We start from the raw sequence: 23,182 nt of genomic DNA, 5'->3' as shown, positions 1-23,182 counted from the left end.
CAAGGTACGAGGCATCTTGCTCACTTGGCTAAACAGAAATGTTCCTTGCAAATCAAACATGAAAATAAGAGCCGGAACTGTATGATTTCTAGATCTGAATAGGCAATTTGTCATCAGATGATGTAAGCTTTATTGTTGCATCTCATGACTTCTAGAATAACATATACAATTCATAAGTATGACGCAATACCTTCAGATTGCATCATTCTGTTTTGCCTAAAAGCAATTACTGTACAACACAGTCAAATTTATTATAATCAGTCAAGATGTATTATCATTTCTGGTTTAATTGAGATCCTCCTTTATAAGCACTTATCTCCCATTCCCAAGTCAAGGGTCGTATATATTGACCCAATAGCATATCTTGAAAACTAGAGCCAATCAACAATTTTAAGCATCATTTTCGTTCTCAGTGACCCAGAATTACTAAAGTTTGACTACATTTATTTCAGAAGCATTTTGGCTGTAGAGCAGTGTTATCTTGAACCCAAGGCGGAGATCTCTCTGCTCCTGGAAGGATGGTTGGTTGTCAGCAAGGTTTTCTTTAAAAAAAAGAAAAAAAACTCCCTCCCTTTCCACACATAAACTGATCTACGATTATATAAGAACACATCATATGCAGTATAAATACAGACCAGTCCTTAGCCATAACGCCCATGGACTTCAATGGTAGTTGTGCACAAATAAGGATTGTAGTCCACACCTCACCAATTATTCTTACTTCAGTGCACTTCTAACATGCCTTCCAGTCGGGGGCTCTCAAAGAACATCACAAGCACCAAGCAACATCGCCCATGCAAGATAGCACAGGACTGTCACCAGCATTTCACAGAAGAGGAAACTGAGGCACAGAGAAGCAAAGCAGCTTACCCAGAGTCAGTCAGTCAGTGGCAGAGCTGAAAATAGAATCCAGGAGCCCTTGCCTCCCAATTCCCTGATCTAATATCTTCAACACATAACTTCCTGACTAAGTAGTAATGACCAAGGTGCATGGCACTTCCTGGGACTTAAGAGATCAGGCTGGAGGAGTGAATGGGCCAAGACACAGCTAAGCAATCCAAGAGGCCATTAACTACCCTGGAAATTATAGTCATTATGTAATTATAGTAGGAACACACTCTTCTAATAAGAAATAGACCTTTTCCTTACTGTCCCCAGGTATAAAGGCACAGACAAGGTCCTAAATAAATCTAAAATACAAAAACAGCTGTGCACTTACCTAAAATACAAAACACAAGGAGAAACATAAGTAGAGGGTGAATCAAGTACTTTAAGCAGCAGTTACCGACACGGAGGCAAATTTTACAGATAAGCATGGTCCTCCTGAGAATTAAACTCTACTGACTTCAAGGGGAGATATCACTTCTGATCTAGTGCAGGTATTTTCATTTTATCTACACTAGTGAGGAATTTGTCTTTTAAAAAAAAGTTGCCTTCAATTTAGCAGACCACCAGTAATGCAAACTTTGTGCTTCTAAAATAACCAGGAGCAGAACTTAAGCTCAGGTAACCTACAAGACAGCAGATCTTGTAGGCATTTCAAACACAAAGCACTCTGCTGCACTTGCTCTAGGTTTATCCCATAATTCCCACTGGAGTGATCCCAGATGGACAGCATCCCTCTGGATCAGGACAAATCAACGCCACGTACATCTACCATGCACTGCTTTGCTTGTGCGGGGAAGCTGGGCTGCTTGTTTATTCCAACCAAGAGGTGGTTTCACTGGGCCAGGATATCAGACGGATTTGTAAAGAGCACTGGTATCACATTTAGGAGGAGAAGCATTACATAAATTCAAGATAGTTATGTCAAATCCGCTGTACTGAATTGTGGCAGATGTTAGTACATACTGCAACATGCACCAAAAAAGGACTCTGACCACATTCCTAGGCACACCACCACCCTCATCCCTACCTCCCCAAGAACACAGTTAATCCCACTCTAAATTCTGCTAGAGAGGATTCCACAATAGGGGTAGGAGCTTGCTTCTCCAATTTCTTGAAGTTCAAGAATGTGAAGAATGTGAGGTCTGAAATACAGAAACTTTCCTCTGCAGATGGCCTGCCAGAACTTGTGCCAGCCTCCAAAAACAGGCTAACTGCCCTGGCAGCACAAACTCGAGCTCTTTGGAGAGGTTTCTGACCTTGTCTTAACACTTTCTGTCCTAACCTTCCACTCCTCAGTCCTGGAGCAAGATCAAGGCCCTGCTCCTGCTCCAGCTGAAGTCAATGGCAAAACCTCTAACTTGGTGATAGCAGGACCTAGGCCAAGGTCCATGAATTTCACCACTGTCTGTCTCTTTATCACTCCTTTTCTATCCAATACAACTGCTCAGTTCAGAGCCATCCTATAACACAGAGGTGCTCAAACTTTGTTACGCAATAGCAACTTTCCAGGCCCACTGGGCCACACAATTTGCAGACATTTTTATCACAAAAGTTTCAGAATCGGCACCCTCAGTGGCAACCTCCGCACACGGAAAGAGGAATGAACGAACTAGGGAGTCCTTCTCACTTGATTCTGTGGCTTCTATTCCGATCTCATCAACCAAAATCTCCATGCCTTTTTACTGCCATGCCATACAACAGACTCAGGTCTTCAGGGCAGGAATGCTGACTGCCTGAGCACCCACTGTCCTGGCCAGAGCTGCATTCGGACTCCTTCCTCTGTTCCAGCTCGGAACCTCGCTAGCCCTTCTGACAATGCCGGTGTCATCTTTAAGGCTTTTCTCCAGTCCCTCACTGAATCTCCTTTCTTCTTCCTCCTATGTCAATATCACCCAAATCCACCTCTTCCTCCTGGCCCCATTGCTAAAACCCTTCTCACTGCCTTTCGTTCTAGTTTCACCCCACCTATATCTCTGGTCTCCTCTATTCATTATTTATAGGTGTTACTAGAGCATTCATTACCTTAGTATCTGAGCACAAACAAGAATGAATTGATCTTCACAATACCCCTGAAGGGTAAGTCAATATCAGGGCTTAATTTCTTAGAGTATTTTACAGAGCCCCCAACATGCTATGAGAACTACAGGAGGGTTGAAAATAGTTACTCAAGCTCTGCTCCGGACAGCTCTGGTTGAATTTAAGCCCTGGTCAATATCTCCAGCATGCAAAGAGAGGCAAAGTGACTTGTCCTGGAGCAGAACACACCTCTCCAGAGTCTTTAGTCCTATGCCTTAATCACAAAGCTGTCCCTTCCTACATTCTTTCAATCCTCTTGTCTTATTCCTCCAGTTCTGTGCCTCCTATCATGCTGTCCCCTACATCCAAGATGCTCTCAGGGACCTCATCCACCATCTTCCCTCTTTCAAATCTCTCCTGAAAAACTACTTCTTCAATCACTCCTCTCTTCTTATCACAACTCTTCCTTTCCTGACCTTATTATGAAAGTGCCCAACAAGCTACATAGCTGAAGTTGCACTGAGGTTTCCACGTAAAGCAGGAAGTAAGTCCCCTACATAAAAAAACACAAAACTTTGCAAACATTTTTAGTTTAGAAGAAAGAAGCAGCTAATTTCTGGGGTACCAGAATTCAGAAAACGGATTTGTTTTTTTTACTGTGCACTCCTTGGCGCACGGTTTATTTGTTTAAACTTCTTGATGCTCTAGAAATAAGTCACATCAACTCACTGGGGCAGAGAACACGCCTGTATTGCACTACACGTTTCAGAACCAGCCAAGCAAATTGAGGTCTTACATTCAACTTGATGGCAATTCTCTGCCAGTAACGCGATAACTTTTCAATGCCATATTCCTAGAATTTTGGAATTGATTGAAATGTTTAGGTATCACAGGGCAGAACTCTATTGATTTTGGGGAGAATAGGAAATCAGAAAAAGGGAAATGGGGTGGGGGAGATACTGAGCCCCCTGCATCTGGCTATCACACTCAGCAGCTTCAGAGGCCTCCCTAATTGTTTACAGATCAAAAAAACTGGTTGATAGAAGCCATTTGCTTGTCCCCTCGACTCCCATCTCAGCTCAGCCCGTGATCCCAAAACATTTTTAAAACGCTGACACCCTGAATGACTTTCCTCCCAGACAGAAAGAAAATTAAATCAGACTGGTGAAAGGGAAAGGGGGCACAAGGCCTAATGGAGGTGGAGAACGTGGGACCCTAGTATGGGAGGAGAGGGGTAAGGGGACATTTGGCAGAGGACGGAATGAGGAGGGTACACACAGCTCCTGGCATGGGGGCGGGGGAAACGCGGGACAGTAACGAGGGGAGGGGGAAGGGGGGCACACGGATCTCCCAGCATGTGGCAGAGGGGGAATGGGAGAGAGACAGAGCGCCCCTGCCATGGAGGGGAAGGAAGGAACGAGGGAGCATAGAGCCCCAGCATGCAGGGTGGGAAGAATGGGAGAAAAAGGTATGGGGGAAGGAGAATGGGAGACCCTGGCATGGGAGTGGCACACAGAACCCCTGGCCTGGAGGGACAAATTGTGAACTCTGACATGTGGCGGAGGGGCAAACTGGACTCACACAGAGCTCCTGGCATGAGGGCGGGGGTTGCAGCAAATCCCTGAAATAGAGGGGGATGGGAGGGTTCATACAGGGAGCCCATGGGAGGGAACGGAAGGAAAAAGAAGCCCCTCGTGTGTGCAGTGAGTGTGAGACACCCCCCGCCCCTCAGTCATACAGAAAGCTTATTTTAAATTCAAGTATCAATATTTGAGTAAGAAGGCCTGTCCGGGGGGAGGGGGCAGATTATTTTGGCACAGAACAATAATGAGTTCTTTTGCAACATGAGCATCCCATTTAAGGAAACCACAGATTGCCTGGGAGGGATAATGGAGCCAAAGTCAAGAAAATACACTTAAAAAAAAAACAAGCATCAAGTTGATGAGATCTTGCTGTGCCAAGAGCAGGAATAATGAAGCCAGACATACCTCTCCCCCCTGCAGCAAACACTACCACATTTATGTGGGGAAAAAACCACACCTGAATCCAAACTACAATCACTCCAATGGCGTAGGCCGGGTCAGGCCAGTCTGCAGAGAAGCTGTGCCGTCAACACATGACCTTAGTTAACAGGACAGGTCACACAACTTACAGCTTCAAAACAGGCAATAAGACTCTGCTCTTCCTGGGCCTGATCCACACCCCATAAAGTCAATGGATATCTTTCCACAGACTTCAGTAAGTATTAGATCGAGCATCCTAAAGAACTTCACAGATATCAGCAAAGAGACACAGCCATCCCTCCCCCCAGTTTACAGACAGGGAAAGTGTGAGTTCTTTCCAACAGATAATGTTATCTTTTTTATGCATGGAAAATGGCTAGCACTTCGGGAAACAAATATGCAACTTATCTAATGTCTCCCAGCTAGTCAGAGGCAGGGCCAGGAACAGACATCCCAGGGTCAAAGGGGTTTGTAGGGAAAAGCTGGACACCATCCCCCAACTGTTGTCTCTGTTGGCACCCTTAGACTTATAAGGAGGGCTCACAAGGTCTTGAAGTTGAACTGCCACAGAATTACCCTGACTGTGGTCACCTCACCCTTGGCAAAGAGAAAGAGACTGTTCCAGCTGATTTGTAGGAATTGAATTCTTACTTCCCCCCCAGCTCAAGTGGGTCACTGTGAGGCACCAAATCACATGACTAATTAAGTGGTACCATGTCAGATATGCAGCACTTATCAAAGAGGTGCTGCTAATGTGCCAGCCAATGGACAGCAAAGCATAAATGGAACAGGCCTCCGAGTTCCAAGTAGCGTAAAGGAATCTCTTCCCCTATTCCTCCATTTCTATTCACCTTTAGAATCTCCATGCCTTCACCTTCCCTCCTGTCCTTTGTCTGTCTCGTCTATTTAGACAGTAAGTTCCTGCCTGGAAGAGCCTGTCTCTTACTTCATGTTTGTCCACTGTTGTAACACAACAGGGCCCTGATCCCAGATGGGACTTCTAAGCATTTTCATGATAAAAGTAATATTTTTTCATTTATTGGGGTTTTATTGATGATTTTCAATTCATTTCTCTTAACTTTCATTGAGTTAACCATCATCCTAACACGGGAGAAAAAAAAATCAAGAACCAGCCAACAAGTTTGAAGTCTAGTGACGCAGAACTAGGCCTGAAGGTGTCATGGAATTCTAAAGGCGCTACCCAAGAGACTGTTTGATTTTTATTTTACTTTGTCAGTTTTGCAAGGTATTGATGTTAACACACCTGGTACTCGAGATATTGTTTTGAGAACCCATCCCATACTAAGCAGCTATTCCTTCTCTCGGCTTCGTAGTCCGAATGCTGAAATATCATAAATCACTCACAAGCAGTACAGTAATTCTAAAAGAGGGTGATTTTTAGACTATAATGAAGAACTCAGTCTGTTCCCAGCAAAGTTCACAAACTGGCTCTATCTGATACAGATGGCCAAATTTAAAAAAAAAAAAAAAAATTAAGGCACATACTGGTCATTATCCACTTAAGAGATGCAGGAGACTGGTTGGCTGAAGGGATTAGTAAGAAGATATCAGCTTTTCACTAAATCCTTAGTCTGAATCCAGAAAACCACAGGAGCAATCAAACCTCTTCGGTATCCTATTAAAAATGAGATCTCAGTCCAGTGGTTATTTCAACTGCAGTATTACCTAAGGACTGAGTCAGGGATCAAGACCCCCACTGGACTATGCACCGTACAGAAATGCCAAGATGGTGATTTTTTTGGTTGGACAAGAACTATCTAAGGTTATTCGTTCACAGGTGTCTCTACCACAAAACACATCATAGCCAATCTTAGCAGACACGCCCAGGATTGACTCCCACCCTCATCCACAGATGTAGTCCTTCCAAATCAAGGCTGATGTGCACTTGCAAAGCAGTCTGGGAAACTAGCTCTCACTGCCCATACTATGCCCAGTCTGTGAATAACTGGAAGCTTTCAGTTTCAAGGGCTGTCAAGCCAGTAAGCTTTGAGTAATAGTGTCCTGTAGAAAAGAGAAGCAAAGCTAATTTATTCACATACCTAATGTGGTGGGTTTAATCAGCTCATCATAGATGTCGTAGAAGGGCAGCCTCTTCATTTTGACATCTGGATGGACCGGATGAATGGGTGGGGATAAGTGCTGAATATCTGTTTCATGTTTGGGTCCCAGCATAGGCACCGGAGGCAACATAGCCGTTGGCACAGTAGAAGCTGCTGAACTGTTATCATAGGGCAAATGACACACCGTGCTGCCCTGCGTCAGTGCAGTGGCGGAGGGCAGTTGCCCTGTCTGAATATGGAGCATGGATAAGTCTGAAGGGGTTAAGATCTTCCTTGGGAACCTTCGCCGGTACAGCTCCTTTATTTTCATCTGAACAGCCGGGCTGCAGCCAGATTTGAGCAGCTGTAACGCCTTTGTGAGCAACTCGTGCTTCCTTCCACTCTTGTTTCGGCCAGCAAAACCCAAGAGAACCTGCAGTTCTGATACCCTAAAGCTCATAACCATGTGCTGCAAGAAAACAGAAAACAACGTTAACATTGCTAATCCCAAATACACAGTCCAAACACAAGCTACAAATTCATTAGATGAAAGTGGCAGAGACCTTAAAAGAGACACTGTCAAATTACAAATCCCATTACCTGCGCGATTATCTACGTACAGGCGAACGAGCCGTAAACACCTAATTTACTTTTACCTCTTCGCATTTTTCTCAGCTTGGATTTTGGAACTAAACGGGTCAGTTCCACTTCCAGTTTTTAGGCAATTTCACTTTTGCACTAGCACAATGTTGTTGTTTTGGGGGGAGAGGGACAGGGGGAGGGTTCTGCCATGCCAATGGATGGCTAAACAACAAGAACACTTTGGCGCAGATTCTCATTTCCACAAAAGTCCCTTTACACCACTCTGGTAGCAAAAAGGGGTCTTAAAGCAGGTGAAATTATTCTCACTTGAAGACTCTTTTACATTACCAGCGTGGTATAAAAGAGCCTTGTTGTAAATGAGATTCTGGCCCATAAACTAAAGAGCTAGGTTATTAACTGTTTTTAAACTCTGGAACTCCCCGCTTTGCTTCCAATACAGAAACTATGGCCCTGCATTATACTGCCCAATATACCTTTGGTTGGCATACGGGGTACCAAATCTGGAACAGATTTAACAGATGATTGATTAGTCAGAAGTTTGGAGTTAACATAACTAAAAGAAATCGTCTAAGAAAAAGCATGCCTCAAGTACCAACACCACACCAAGGCTGGAATTAAATAATTGTCTTATTAAAGAGTATCTAAAAGAAGCTTGCTAATTTTCTCTTCACTACATATGTCACCAATAATTCTCACAAATGGAGCCAGTAGATTCAGCCCACATCTCAGCAAGAGCTCCACATAGCAGCAGGGTGGCATCATCATTAAAGGCACTTAACACTAACAAGACGTATGGCACCACATTCATACGTTTGAGGTACTGCCATAAATGAAACTGTGCGTCAAATTAATGCACAAATACACTTTTGGACTGTCTTGTCCTCAGCCTCTTTAAGAAGTCACGCTTGCTATTCCACCCAAACGAGTGGGAGCTACTGCATCTTTGAGCTCAAGAGATTTAACAAAAAATACGGGTCATTTCCCATGAAAAAAAGGGGTTGCAAAAAAGCAGAAACCTCATACGAGACAACTGCCCCTATTTTTTCCCAAATCGATCATTCAGAATGGCTCCCAGTTCACTATGGGCATTAAGGCCCTGTGTGACCCCAGTCTGGAGATACCTTCCTCCTGCCTACCTTTGTTCAGCTGCGCCAAGGTATTTTACCACAGGAAGCTATTGGTCATGCTGTTTCCATGGGAGAGTCTGCCCACAGGACAGAGTACCAGCCTAAGGCAGGTGGGATCTAGCCCTTGCCCGCTATTAACTTGCTGTGGCCTTGGGCTATTCTGTGCCTCGGGGTATGTCTGCACTGCAAGTAAAGTTATGATTGTACTGCAGGTACGTCTGCACTGCAGCTGGAGGCAGTTTCCAGCTCAAGTAGATGTACACACACGAACTAGGGGGCTAAAACCAGCAGCTTAGTTTCTGAGACTGTAGGTGTGTAATCCAAGGGCTAGCCCAAGCTGCTGCCCATGCCACCACGGCTACATGGCTATTTTTAGCACACATGCTCAAACAAACCTAGCACGTGTACGTCCCCCTGAGCTGGAAATTACACCTGGTGGCAGCACAGGCTTCAGCATGAGCTAGCAACCAGAAGGTGTCATCAGGCTCCGCAGCAGGTTTGTACTCAGGTTGCTAGCCCATGCCACCACATCTACGCTATGACTTCCCACGCTAGCTAGTGCAGGTGTGCCTACCTGTGCTACCACCACACTTTCACGTGCAGTGCAGCTATGCTCTCAGCTTCTCCGCCTGTCAAACAGAGGTTTTTTTACCCACCTGTGTAAAGCAGGCAGAAATCTATGATGGGCACTAGCGCTAAGGATTATTTGGTTTACCTACACTAATTATTTTTTGCACTTTTAAAAAAAACACATTAAAACCTTCCATTTTCGGAACTCTCTTATGCACGGCTACTCCTTGCTGCACCCACTATGCAGCCAGGCTCAAAGTTTGTGTGTGCACCAACTATAAATGTGCCTGAGAAATGTCTATCATTTATGTATATTGCAGCAGCACCTAAATGACCCATCCCAGATCAGGGCCCCTTTGTGCTGGACACTGCACAGATACATAATAAGAGACAGTTTGTGCCATACAGACTTACCGTCTAAATAGACATGACACACAGAATAGGAGAAAGTATTATTCCCATTTTGCAGACAGGGAATGGAGGCACAGCGACCTGCCCAGAATCACAAAGAAAGACAGGGGTGGTGCCAGAACTGAACCCAAATCTTCAATCTCAGTCCACTGGTTTCGCCACAAGACCACTGTTCCCCTCTGATGCAAAACAGGACTTTCGGGATTACTTTGCTACTCACAAGAGCATAAAGAAAAATACTCATGGGATGGCACCGGATGCTGTGGGAGGCTGGTGGTTATGTAAAAAAATCCTTCCAGTCACACAAATAAAAAATTAGAAACCAGAACCAGTCAAGAATCAAATCCATTTATATTTATAATGCTCTGTTTATTAACACACATATTGTTGTAATAAGGAATGAAGAACAAATAGCCTTTCATCTCCAAATCAGTAAACCACCACAGCTTGCCATCTGATGGCTGGCCGATTAAAATAAGTTAGTGGATCTCTGGCCCAGCCAGCTGATGCATGTCTACATTATAAAAAGAACGTTACTACTTTGTTCACAGTCTCAGAAGACGTGCCAATGATTAAACTAAAAGGTATATTTACCTTTAAGATGCTGACACCTTCCAGAATGTTTGGATACTGGACATTTATCTGTTCCACAGGGTTAAACCTGAAACCTAATCACCTTAAACATTCTCCATTTTAAATATGAAAGAGAATACAGAGTTTCACCACCACCAAGTATCCAGTTGCCTTCAGGCAACCAAATGAAACAGATTCAACAATAGTAGAATTGTTCTCAAATTAGCTACATTTTATTGAAGGATTTAAGTCTGCATGGCCTTTCAATGTCACAGACACGCCTTTTCCTCTGTGCTTTATCATCTGACTGCTGTGGGACACTAGGGGGCAGAAGGAAAAGGGTAGGATTCTGTTACTCTACCAAAGCAAGAAAGCTCGCATTCCCTCCAATAAAAAACAAACGTACCCTTGCTTCTCTCGCTCTCTCTTTTGGTATACAAACCAAAAATATTGTATACTTGGGTTGATTTGCAGAGCCCAATCCAATGTATTCATTTGTAAAAAAAATACAAACAGTGCTGCAGGCAGTACACTTTGCTTCTAAGGGCCAACGTTTTCTAAATTTTCTTGTTCCCGATGCTTCCCGCATGAAGAAAATTAGAGGTAATAAAATGCTCTCTTATATGGCAACATTTCTACTGCTCTCCACACCCCTATTTTAAGAGGTAAAAATTGGACCTATCCCATATTTCTTTTTCCTGGGAATTCCCAGACCAGGCTTGTCTATTTCAATATCGCAGAGACTGACAAGAGCGAGCAAGCATGCAGAGTTGAGTTTATTAGGCTCCATTGCATCTTACATGCCAGAAGATCCCACAGCCGTTTACAAGCCATATATACGAGGACCGCTATCCACCACCAAAAATGCAACCACCTCTAGAGAACAGCATGCCAGCTGTTTCACTTCCCAGGGCAGGAGGAGGGAGGGGAAATTTTGGCTAAGACAGACAGGGCAAACTCTCTACCTCTATGAAAAGTGCCATGTGATCTCTGCAGCAGAACAGACAGGACCACTAGTTAGGGTCTCAAGTGAAAAAAAAACCACACACAGTACATTGCAGGGAATTTATCTATCACCTTTCTTGGCTGGTTATTCAAGAGAAGAATAATTTTTAATATTACTGTAATGTTTTTTTGAGAGCTGAGAACGCTTTTCAGAAATAAGAAAACTATACTATAGATATTTATCAGGAAGATTTTAATTTGGAGACAGTAAACTTTGACAGTGTCCCTTTTAAATACCTTTTAACACACACAAAAGATTATGTTATGGATATAGGTACAATATAAACCCATCTTGCAAAGACAGCCATCCTTCGTGACAATCTCAGAGACCCACAAAGGCTGCCTATTTCACAGAGACCAAACAGCACCCATCACCACTGGAAGCAGCTCCCCTTCAAGTCCTGAGAACTAAGCCCATTCATTTCCTGGGAGATTAGTGGAGCTTGGTTCACCAGCACCACATCTCGTTTTAAAATACACCTGTACTCGTAGAAGGCTGTGTCACCACTATTGTGGACTCTTATCGACACCTGAAGCATCTCCAATTACTGCTCACGCAATGCAGCACAGCAGCAGAAAGACTCTCTCATTGCACAAGCGATCACAGTCAAGAGCTCCCAGAGGGCACCCAAAGGCCTATTTAGTGAATAAGCCACATCACACTTGAGTCCATGCTGAATAGCCTGAACGGACAATTGTTGAACAGTGTACAACATTTCTCTTTCCAGAGGAGTCATCCCTGGTCATTTAAAAAACGGAAGGTATCCAAGCCCACTCCAGACATAGGGAGCAATCGCTTTGCTTTCAGCTGGCTCCTCTTTCTTTACAATGAAAGACAGATGGTAAAAATCTTAGACTAATCCCTAGCTAGGAAGCCAGAAAGGGGGGTAGGGGAGATGGTCAAGGGAATTCAGTTGCCAGAAGAGAGCACAGATTTAAAAATAAACTGCAGAGAGCCATGAATAATGCCAGGCTGCACAGGAAAGTCTGAAGCCTGGGAGACCATAAGAGAATCTCACAGGTGGGCCAAGCCTCAGAGAATGTAAACCCATGTGCTAAGCTATATCTACTCTTACAATATGATTTCTCCGCAGAGATTTATTTGCAGAGAGAGAGTATAGTGGAAGATGCCAGAGAAATTCCACACACACTCCCCTCGCTGCATCTATCCGACCTCACCCTCTGTATATGCTCTTTAACAGTGTGCTAACTATGACCCCAATCCTGCAGACTTAACTTCACACACGAGCAGGCCCACTGAGTCCCAGTGGCACCGCTCACATGCATAGAGTTAAGCATGTGTATAAATCGATGCAGGATCAAGACCTATGTTAAGACATGCCATTTCTCCAAGTCTGCAGATGTGGGACTATTGTCTATCTTATTTCGGTCACGGAACTTTGGTAAACTTTACAAAAAAAAGTCACTGCTTCTTCGCAATAGGAATTCTGCAAAATTGCAACTCTTTCTGATTACAATTCTTGGGTCCAGTTTTTCCATGAACATTTTAACACTTTGGTGCTTACCGAGATAGGAACCCAGTCCTGCTCATATTAAAGTCATAGGGAGTTTTGCTCCCGGCAGCAGGATCAGGCCCTACGTGAATGTCAGAACAGGATGTGTCACTACTGGAAAGATTACAGAGGAACACGAGCTCCAGAGAATTATATCCCCATTGTGGCTGCCAAAAAGGTGCCAGTTCCTAAATTCTCGCTATTCCCAACACAGGGGTGGGGGAAGGACTCTCAGGCCACTTTAGCCAGCTAAGAGCTGCATTCTAGCCTGTGGGGGAAAAATATGACACGCCAATGAGGACACAAATCAGCTTTGGAATTAGTTACCAGGGGCAATTTCATATTCCACAGTCTGGTGGGCAAAGGTGGTTACACTCTGACTCCTAAAAACAAGAAAGAGAAAAGAGAGTGGAGGGAGACGAAACCCCCTCCAGCTGTGAGTGCTGGTGCAGAACTACTGGTCTACAAACAAAGCCACCTCCAACCCTGTGCCCCCCTCTTCCCACGCCTCCATGGCTCTGGGCAAGGGACACCCTGGAGCCATGCCCCTTTCCCCCCATGGCAACTCTGCCCCTCCACTCCGCATTGCTCTATATCCCCTTCTGACCCAGCAGAGCCCCTCTTTGTTCCTTGGTATTCCCTGGACTCTCTGACCCGACACTCTTCTCTGTACCCCTTCAGGGCTGAATCCCCCAGCCCCTTAGCTCTCTGCCTCCTCCTTGCACTTCCCCCCAGGCCTCCTGTTCTTCTCCCTCCTTCACCACCCCACCCCACAATTGAACCCCCAGGGTCCTCTGCTCCCCCCCAAATACCCAAGCTCCTTTGCTTTCTTCAATAGTCACATCCCTGCTCCCACACACATGAACTCCCAAACCCTGTGCCCCTTCCTCCAAGCTTCTGTATCTCCATCACGACCCCGTGCCTTCCTCCATGACCTCCACAGACCCTCTGCCTGCTCCCTGCCCTATCCCACTCAGCACCCAACTTGGTACTCCCTTGAAAACTCCCCTCCATGGATTCCCACATGACAGCCTCCCCCAGGATCATACGGCTCCTTCTAAAAACCCCTTGTCCTGCCCCCACCAGGGCGCCCCTGAACCCATCCCGCCTTCCAGGGCTTCCCTGCTCCCACATCTCAGGCTCCCCCTCAAACCCCTCTCACTCCACCCCCATTACAAACCCACTCAGGCATTTCCTGCACCCCTAGCCCTCTCGCCCACCCCTTACTCCCTCAAACCCGCAGAGCCCCCAGCTCCCGCACCTCAGTGCCCCCTTCCAGCCTCCAGTGCTACGGATCCCTCCCAGCAGCCCTCAGACTCCATTCATGCTCTCTCTACTCCCCCACTTTGCCCCACTCACAGCCCCCTTGCAGCCCCAGTCCCCTCCCATCCTCCACCCCAGATCCCTCTGCTCCACCAGACTTCAAACCCCTCCCCATCCCCTGGTGCCCCCCAATGTTGCCAGCCCCCTCCCCTCACTACCCAACACTGCAGAGCCCCCAGCTCCCCTGCCTCAGTGCCCCCTGCAGCCCCCTGCCATGGGCCCCTCCCAGCCTCCCCCAATTCATCCCCCCACAACCCCAGCCCTCTCCCCCACAGCACCCCTGTGCAACCCCCTGTGCCACCGGCTCCTCCAGTATCCCCCAGCAGCTCCAGCCTCTTCTCATCCTCCCTCTGCTCCTCCACAACCCCAGATCCCTCCCTACACCTCCCACCCCTCAGTGCCCCCCTCCCCCCCCTGGTCCCATTCTCAGTGCCCCCAGACCCCGCCCCTCATCGGTTGCCCCCCACCCCAACAGCACCCCCTGCAAGCCCCAAGTGCCATGGCCCTCCAGCCTCCCCCCAATTTCATCCCCACACTCAGGCCCTCCCTGCTCCCCCACCCTCCAGCCCCCTGCACGCCTCAGTCCATGGGCCCTCCAGGCTCCCCAATTGCTCCACACCCAGCCCCCTCCCCACAGCACCCCTGTGAACCCCTGTGGCCACCAGCGCCCCTCAGTATCCCCAGCAAGCTACCAGCCTCATCCCATCTGATCCTCCGCAACCCCAGATCCTCCTCTACACCCCACTCGGACCCCCCGTCCCCCACCTCTCAGTGCCCCAGATCCCCCCCCTACGACTCCTTTCGCCCTCGGTGTCCCCACTCACCCCCCCGGTCCCACCGCTCGTGCCCCAGAGCCCTTCCCTACTCTTCTATCCCTCCCTCGGCACCTCGTAGTGCAAACCCCATCACCCCACATGCCACTGGCCCTTCCACCTGCGCCCCCTCAGATAACCAACCACACATGATCCCGTCCACCCCACTGCCCCGCCTCCCCTCAATAATCCCAATCTCAGATCCTCAGCCCGCCCCCGGCGACCCCCCTCAATAATCCCAACGCCCCAGGTCCCTCCCACTGGCCCCTGCAACCCCAGATCCCCTCCCATCCTACACTCCCGCCCCCTCGGTGCCCCCAGCCCACAGCCCCCCTGTTGGCACGGCTCCCGTCCCAGCTTCCACCTGCCCCTCTATCGCCTTAAGCCCCCAGATCCCTCCACCCGCCGCCCCGCCCAGCCCCAGATCCCCCCCACCCCTCGGTGCCCCCACGCCCCAGAACCCCCCTGCAAGCCCCAGTGCCCGAGGCCCCTGCCAGCTTCTCTCTGGCTCTGCCTGCCACAGGACCCACTCCCCTCACATCCCTCCACTCCGCCCCCCTGCAGCCACCCCAGCCCCCCCAATAACCCCCAGATCCCTCCACCTGGCCCCTTCAATAACTCCCAATCCCCAGATCCATCCACCCCCCGCCCCCCGCAGAACCCAGCCCCCTCCCAGATCCTTCCACACCCGAGGACCAGCCCCTCTCCCAAATCCTGCCACCCCGGCCCCCGACCCCAGATCCTTCCCCTACACTGCGCCCCTCGATGCCCCCGCCATCCACGCACCCCCTCCACCAGCCCTCCCAGCTTCCACCTGCCCCCTCAGTATATGCCCTCACCCCCAGGTCCCTCCACCCCGCCCCCCCCCAGATCCTCCCCGCACCCCCTCAGTGCCCCACGCCCCAGAACCCCCTGCAGCCCCAGTGCCGGGCCCCTGCCAGCTTCTCTCTGCTCCTTGGCCCCCTCCGCAGCACCAGCCCCCCTCCCAGATCCCTCCACCCGCCCCCCGACAGCCCTCCCTCAGTACCCCAATCCCCCAGATCCCTCCACCCCGGCCCCCGCAGAACCCAGCCCCCCGATCCTACCTCCCCCCCCCCTGCAGCACCCAGCCCCCAGAACCCCCCAGACCTCCACCCGCCACCCCGCGCCCTCCCACCCCCAATCCCCATCCTCCACCCGCCACCCCGCAGCACCCAGCCCCCCAGTAACCCAGATCCCTCGCACCCCGGCCCCCCAATCTCCCCCTGTCCCCGGCGCCCCCCCGCAGAACCCCCCCCTCCAGATCCCTTGGCACCTCAGCCCGCCCCAGCCCTCGTCTCCCGGCAGCTGCTGCCCCGAGTCCCGCGCCGCTTGCCGGCCGGGGCGGGGGGGGGGGGGGGGTTCATTACCTTCAGCTCCGCCGCCTCCGCCATCTTGAGACATCGTAGCCGAGCCGAGCGGGGAGAGCGGCCAAGGGAGCGGCGAAAACTCCGCCCCCGGCCCGGAGCCGCAGAGACACGGCGCGCGAGGGAGCGGGGCGAAACTCCGCACCCGGCTCTCACCCGCAGACACACACACCCCAGGACCGGAGCTCACAGCCAGGCTCATGCTTCCAGGCTGATCACCACAGCGCAGCGTTAATTACCACCAGCAATCAGTGCCGGCCACCAGGAGCCCTAGTACTGCAGCACCGGCTAGCGTTAATACCAACGCTGGGGTTGTGCAAGGCACACTGGTAGTTACTGTGGGCACTCAGGTGTGGTTGCTATTCCCAGCAGCCCTGAGCATTAACAGCAGTAAGTTGCTATCAGCACCAGTCCTGAGTATTAATAGGAGAATTAGTTGTTATCAGCCATAAGTATTAATAGCCAATAGTAGCAGCCCTGAGTAGTGATTGCTATTGGCACTAGTCCTGAGGAACAGAAGTAACAGTTACTATCAGCCCTGAATAATAGTTGCTAACAGCACTGGCCCTGAGGATTAGATACTATAGTTGGCTGCTAAAGGCACTGGGCCTGAGTATTAACAAGGGTATTAGTTACTATCAGCATTAGCCCTGAATCTTACTAGATAATTACTTACCAACATTACCACTCAATATTTACAGGACTACCCATTGCTGTGATAATTAATAGCAATCTTTGTAGCTAAAATTGCTCATTTTTTCACATGTCTGAGTCTGACAAAGTGGGTATTCACCCACGAAAGGTTATGCTCCAATACTTCTGTTAGCCTATAAGGTGCCACCGGACTCTTTGTTACTTTTTCTTGGTGGTAGTGTTATGTTCACAGCATGCACACAAAGCAATTAGATAAAAAGATCATTACTCTTGCTGGAAGGCTGAAGTGTACCGCCATTTTATTGCTTAGAATGGTAACACACACGAACCTAAAACCAGAAAAAGACAAAACAGGCTGCTCCCTAAAAAGAGCAAGACACAGCTCACCCTATCTCATGTCTACACACTCTAAGCACGCTGCTGTAGCACTTCAGTGTAGACACTTACTAAAGTGATAGAGGGGGTTCCCCTAGTGCTATAGTTAATCCATCGACTCACGAGATGGTAGCTTGGTTGACAGCAGAATTCTTCCATTGATCTAGTGCTGCCTATACAGGGACTTAGGTTGGCTTAACTATGTTGCCCAGGGATGTGGATTTGTCACACCTCTGAGCAACAAAGCTGGGTCGATATAAAAGCTGCTGACTTCTACTGCTAGACTCAGATCACATGCTCCCCTACAGAGCCCCCCTAGCCTGCAAGCAGGATCAGGAAAACCCCCTGAAATTAGTGACAGCCTACAATTAAACACCATTTTCATTACACCCCGGGTAGCGATATTCATTATTAGTCATTTAGTCTTCTTGGTATTACTCTTTTGTAGAATCATTTAGTATTCATTATTAGCGATAACTCATCCTCATATTAGCTGTGGTAATGTCAGTTATTAGATATTATTTAACAGCAACATTATTCATCACCAGTATTAATTAAGTCATTTTCATTGTAGTAATATTCCTTACTCTTCCTAGTAATCATAGTGGTAGCTGTATTATGAGCATAAGTAGCATGACAGTGAAACAACCTAGGTGCCCTCACTAAAATCCAGGCCCCATTGGGCTGGACACTGAACATACAGCCCCTGCCCCCCAAAAAGCTCACAATATAAATATAACACAAAGGGTCTGAGGGGAAACCGAGGCACATGACAGGGACATGATTTATCCAAGGGCACACGGCAGGTCAGGTCCAGAGCCTGGAATAGATCCCAAGACTCCCAGTCCATTGCTCCCTCTGTCCACTAGCCCACCTTACCCTCCCAGGAACAGCACGTACTGTCAGCAGGAGGCGCACTACCACTGCACAGCACCATTCCTTTTAAAGGGCCCCACGTCGCTGCAAGCCTAACTCAGCCTAGCTCAGTTCCTCAGCCCCAGGGTGTCCTTGCCACGGGGTGGGTCAAAGCAGTCCCTCCCCATTCCAATCAAGAAGGGTGTGCGGGTGGAGGGAGAGGGTACTGGAGGGAGGGTTTAATTTGAGAAGAGGCTGGTGTTTTGGAGGGCGGGGTTAATCTGCGGGGTGGGTTTGGGAATAGGGAGTTAATTGGGGTGGTGGTTTGGGTGTAGGGGGTTAATCTGAATGAAGGGGCCAGGAGGGTTAAGCAGGGGAGGGAGTGTTTTGGGAGCAGGGGGTTAATTGTGGAGGAAGGGTGGTTTGGGGGACAGCAGGGAGATAATGTGGGAGAACTGGGGCTCCATGGTAGTTTGGGGGGCAGAGGGCAGTTAACGTGGGAGAGGTGGGGCCCCGGGGTAGTTTCGGGGGCAGCAGGGTGTTAACATGGGACTACTGGGGCCCAAGAGTGGTTTAGGGGGCAGCGGGGAGTTAATGTGGGAGAGGTGGGGCCCCGGGGCAATTGAGGGGCAGCAAGGAGTTAACATGGGAAAGGTGGGCCCCGAGGGTGGTTTAGGGGACAGTGAGGAGTTAATGTGGGAGAGCTGGGGGCCCAAGGGTGGTTTGGGGGGCAGCGGGGAGTTAACATGGGAGAGCTGGGCCCAAGGGTGGTTTAGGGGGCAGCAGGGAAGGCTTGTGGGGAGTGAAGTGGGATCTAGACACTGGAAGCAGCAAAGTTTCTCTTGCAGCAGGAAACCCACTTTGGGGCCAGCTGGATTCCCCTCTCCTATTGGCAAAGTGGCAGGAGGAGGAAGGGTGATTGTAGGCCCAGACCCCCCCACCAGGTCTCCTTACTTACCAATTACTTGGAGAGGCCTTCCTCGCTCAGGTCAGGAAAGGTTAACGCTGGTGCAGCTGGCACAGACTCCGCAGGCCCCATGCCTTGCAGGTACTATTGTTTCGTTTTGTTTGTGTTGGGGGGGCATGGGGTTGATTTCATGGTGTTTGGGGGGTGGCAGGCTGCAAGCAGAAAAGGGATCCACCAGGGAAAGCCCACAACTAACCCTTTCCCCAAACCCAGCCGCCTGACCTTCTTTAGCTTGCAAACTCCTAGGAAACTCATGGAGCATACAGATGATGAAATAATATACCAACCCCCCTCTTGCTGCCCCCTGGAGCTCACTCCTGCAAAGCAGCTGCAAAAAACAGGGCCGAGATTCACTCCCTGCCGTGCCCTGCTGCTGGCCCCCCTAATACAGCCAGCGGTTCGTTACAAACTGTCCCACCGTGCTGGTCCATGTGCCGTGTGATTTGCTCTGGAGCCTGGTGTAAGGGCAGTGGAGAATTGGGCCCTTTCACCCCCAATGCTCGGTCAGTGAGGGTGACCCCAAGATGCTCTAATTGTGGTTCACACTGGAGCTATTTGGTCCTCAGTTCCCCACAATTCTCCCATCTCAGCCCCACCACCGGGCCGCTCGGAACAATTTGGATAGTGTGGGTGCTGAGAGTATTTCTTCAAACTGTAAACCCGTTATGATGGAACCACTTCAAGCCAGGGGTGCTCGCAGCCACCCCTACTTCCAGCACCTATGCCCACCTGGACTGGTCTGCGCCCCGACCTTCTTTTCCCCTCCTGCGCCCCACCCCACTTGAAACAGATATTTCCAACACTTCCCAGCTCAACCTTGTCGAGAGGACTTGTCTTCCTGGATTCAGATTCTAAAGTCCCCCCAGAGTGGAATCACCGGGTCTTTAAGGCCAAAGGCCGCCTATCAGTCGGCTCAGATAGTACGGCCATTATTCCCAGCCTATATCCCAAAAGACTTTTGAACCAAAGCATTTCAGCCCTTTGGAAACTAAACTGCACACCACTTGGCGGAGAATTGGGAGCGACAATCAATTAAAAGCAGCGGGACTGCCTCAGAATGCCTGGTTCTTATGCCGATCGGCCACCGACTCGGTCTTGTGCATCAGCTTTACCATCCATGAAAATGAGGATATGTCTAGCTCTCTGGGGGAGCAGGAATTAATGAATGTCATGCCCAGGTGCATGGAAAGAGCAAAGTGCTACTATTGAATATATATATACTAGCAATTGTATCATATAACATGAGGCATGTGAATTTGTGTTAGTCTGCAGGGGGGGGGGGGGCCAAAAAATTTTTTGTATGTACATATCACAGGTCCAGATGTTCACTTAGCATCTAGGAGAGTCTGCTAGGCCTAAGTTTTAGCCCGAACCAGATCCAAGTCCACCTGACCAAGCAGCTCAGTTGTTTTTACTGACTTGAACTTTCATCCCCTGACCTGAGTCAGCGTGCCACCTACTCCTTCGGGCTTAACATTGACATGTCTCCCACTGTCATGGGGTTTGCACGCGGGGTTGCATTCACCAGTGGCGTGTGCCCAGTCCTGCAAGTCACCACCCCTGGGCTGCGCTGTGCTGCTGCAGAGTGATGTGACTCATAATCGTACACCACACAGCACAGGGGGGGGCCGACCCACTGAGTTGTGGAGAGGGAGCGAGGCCGAGAGGAAATCACCTCAATTTCTGACCTGACCCGATGCCATGCAGTCGTGTTGGGTCAGGTTGCAGGGCTCCGGTGTGTCGTGTGTTTCCTGGCAGCTTTGCCTTCTCAACAACTCCACTTACAAGTCTCCCACAAAATCAGACATCCTCCCCACGGTGCCTCAGCACTGTACACTACAATGATTATTATCCTTCTATTGCCAGAAAATCCAGTGATGTTCAGGCCCTGTGCATTCATGACATTCATACACCAGAACAGAAAGATGGTCCCTGCCACAAGACCCTTTCAAAATCTTACAAGTATTAGACACAAGGACAACAGGTGGAGAAGACAGGAAAGAAACGAATGAGACAGTATGGGACAGAATGGTCAACAAAGGTCTCTGCATGTCACTGCCTAACTGTCGCCAAGTTTTTTGCCTGCATCCTGGCAAAGGAGAGTTTTTAATAAATGGAGGTAAGAGACAGTTCAGTGCTTCTTGTCTAAATAGCCAGGATGGAAATGGAGAGGGGAAAGTTGACTTGCCCTAGGTCACTTAAGCAAAGCAGTAGCAGAGCCAAAGACTATATCGAGGTCTCCTGATCCCAGCCAGTGCCAGTTCCAGCAGAAACACATACTGCTTCTCTACTGAATTTGGCTTTTCTGCTAAAAAGAAGAGGAGCAGGTGAACAGATAAAAAACTTTCCCGCCCTACGCGCGCGCATGCGGCGCAGCACACACACACACACACACACCACACAACACACCACACACATCACACACTCACACACACACAACACACACACACACACACACACACAACCCAACACACACCACACACAGGCACACAGTCTTGGGCATTGTTAAAGAAACTCATGCTCAGGAAGGTTGTGCAAAGCAAGCCAACTTCCTTGCTGGTCAGCAAATGCCCATGGCCGTTGGTCATGCGAGTTGGCTTGAACACCAGGGCTATTTTCTGATGAGCACTGAGTTGTGTAGTTGCAGGGCTGCTAGCTCTCGTGATATCACAAAGTCTCGCAATATCTGGTGTTTTACTTAAAGCCCCAACTCCTGAAGGGAAGTGATTAGGAGAGAATCTTTTTCTTAAAGCAAGCTCACAGCTGCAGAGAAGATCTTGAAAGTGTGACCCTCAGAGGCACAAAATCCAGAAGGTGACTACAAAGCACCACTAATTTTTTTTTTAATCTCATGGTTTTGAAGCCAATCTCGTGATTTTTGGAGGAGAGGAGGGGTGATCATAATTTTTGCTTGGTGCTGGCAACATTGAATTCTGGGATGTATTAGCAGGAGTGCTGTAAGCAAGACACGAGAAGTAATTCTTCTGCTCTACTCTGCTCTGATTAGGCCTCAGCTGGAGTATTGTGGCACCCAGAAGTAGACACATTTCAGGAAGGATGTGGACAAATTGGAGAGTCCAGAGAAGAGCAACAAAAATGAATAAAGGTCTAGAAAACATGACATGTGAGGGAAGATTGAAAAAATTGGGTTTGTTTAGTCTGGAGAAGAGAAGACTGAGGGGACAGGATAACAGTTTTGAAGTACATAAAAGCTTGTTACAAGGAGGAGGGAGAAGAATTGTTCTCCTTAACCTCTGAGGACAGGACAAGAAGCAATGGGCTTAAATTGCAGCAAGGGCAGTTTAGGTTGGCCATTAGGAAAAATTTCCTAATGTCAGGGTGGTTAAGCGCTGGAATAAATTGCTTAAGGAGGTTGTGGAATCTCTGTCAGTGGAGATTTTTAAGAACAGGTTAAACAAACACCGGTCAGGGATGGTCTAGATAATACTTAGTCCTGCCATGAGTGCAGGGAACTGGACTAGATGATCTCTCACGGTCCCTTCCAGTCCTATGATTCTATGACTGCTGTGGAAGAAGCTTATAAATATGTGCAATTGATTATGTTTGGTAGGAAGAACGATCTAGTGGATACAGTACAGAATGCGGATTCAGGAGACCTGGGTTGAGTTCGTGCTCTGCCACTGACTCCTTGTGTGACCCTGGGCAAGTTGCTTAATCTGTGCAGTGCCCTTTCCTATACTAAAATGGGGATAAAACTCCCCTTATGTCACAGGGGGGTGGCGTGAGGATAAAAGCTACCAGTGATCATGAGGTCAATCAGATTAAGGAGGGCACCTGGGTAAGCAGAATAGAAGCTTCTTGCATCTCTTCTGGTATGAAAGTAGATCCAGCGCAAAGCATTAAAGCTGAAGGAAGATGAGCAGCACCATGATCATGGGCATGCAAACACTTCAAAGCTATTGCACAACATCCCTCCCCCTTCACACACCACTCTCCCCCCTTCCCCGGCCATTTCCTGCTAATGTGGTGTGGTTTAAGAGGGTGAGAGCATGTCTGGGAGGGGATGAGTCTCTGGGACCC

General features: G+C 48.8%; 1 protein-coding gene across 5 annotated transcripts in view; it reads right to left on the bottom strand.

Moving 5' to 3' along the window:
- PIAS3 (protein inhibitor of activated STAT 3) overlaps positions 1-16,395 on the bottom strand; it is a 38,158-nt gene extending 21,763 nt beyond the window's left edge. The window contains exons 1-3 of one of the 5 annotated variants that reach the window (XM_032792169.2): positions 16,294-16,374; positions 13,098-13,153; positions 6,968-7,436 (exon numbers count right to left, since the gene is read on the bottom strand). In XM_032792169.2, the coding sequence (XP_032648060.1) occupies positions 6,968-7,436; positions 13,098-13,112 (484 nt within the window). In that variant the 5' untranslated portion in view covers positions 13,113-13,153; positions 16,294-16,374. Of the gene's footprint in view, positions 1-6,967; positions 7,437-9,681; positions 9,889-13,097; positions 13,505-16,293 lie in introns of those variants that run through there. The other 4 variants (XR_012656848.1, XM_032792168.2, XM_032792170.2 and 1 more) reach the window with 4 other exon arrangements.
- Between the last annotated feature and the right edge of the window lie 6,787 nt (positions 16,396-23,182).

Source organism: Chelonoidis abingdonii, chromosome 11 (assembly GCF_003597395.2).
Source record: "Chelonoidis abingdonii isolate Lonesome George chromosome 11, CheloAbing_2.0, whole genome shotgun sequence".
NCBI classification, from domain to species: Eukaryota; Metazoa; Chordata; order Testudines; family Testudinidae; genus Chelonoidis; species Chelonoidis abingdonii.
The sequence above is the reverse complement of the archived record's forward strand: the minus strand, read 5'-3'. Positions and strand labels throughout refer to the sequence as shown.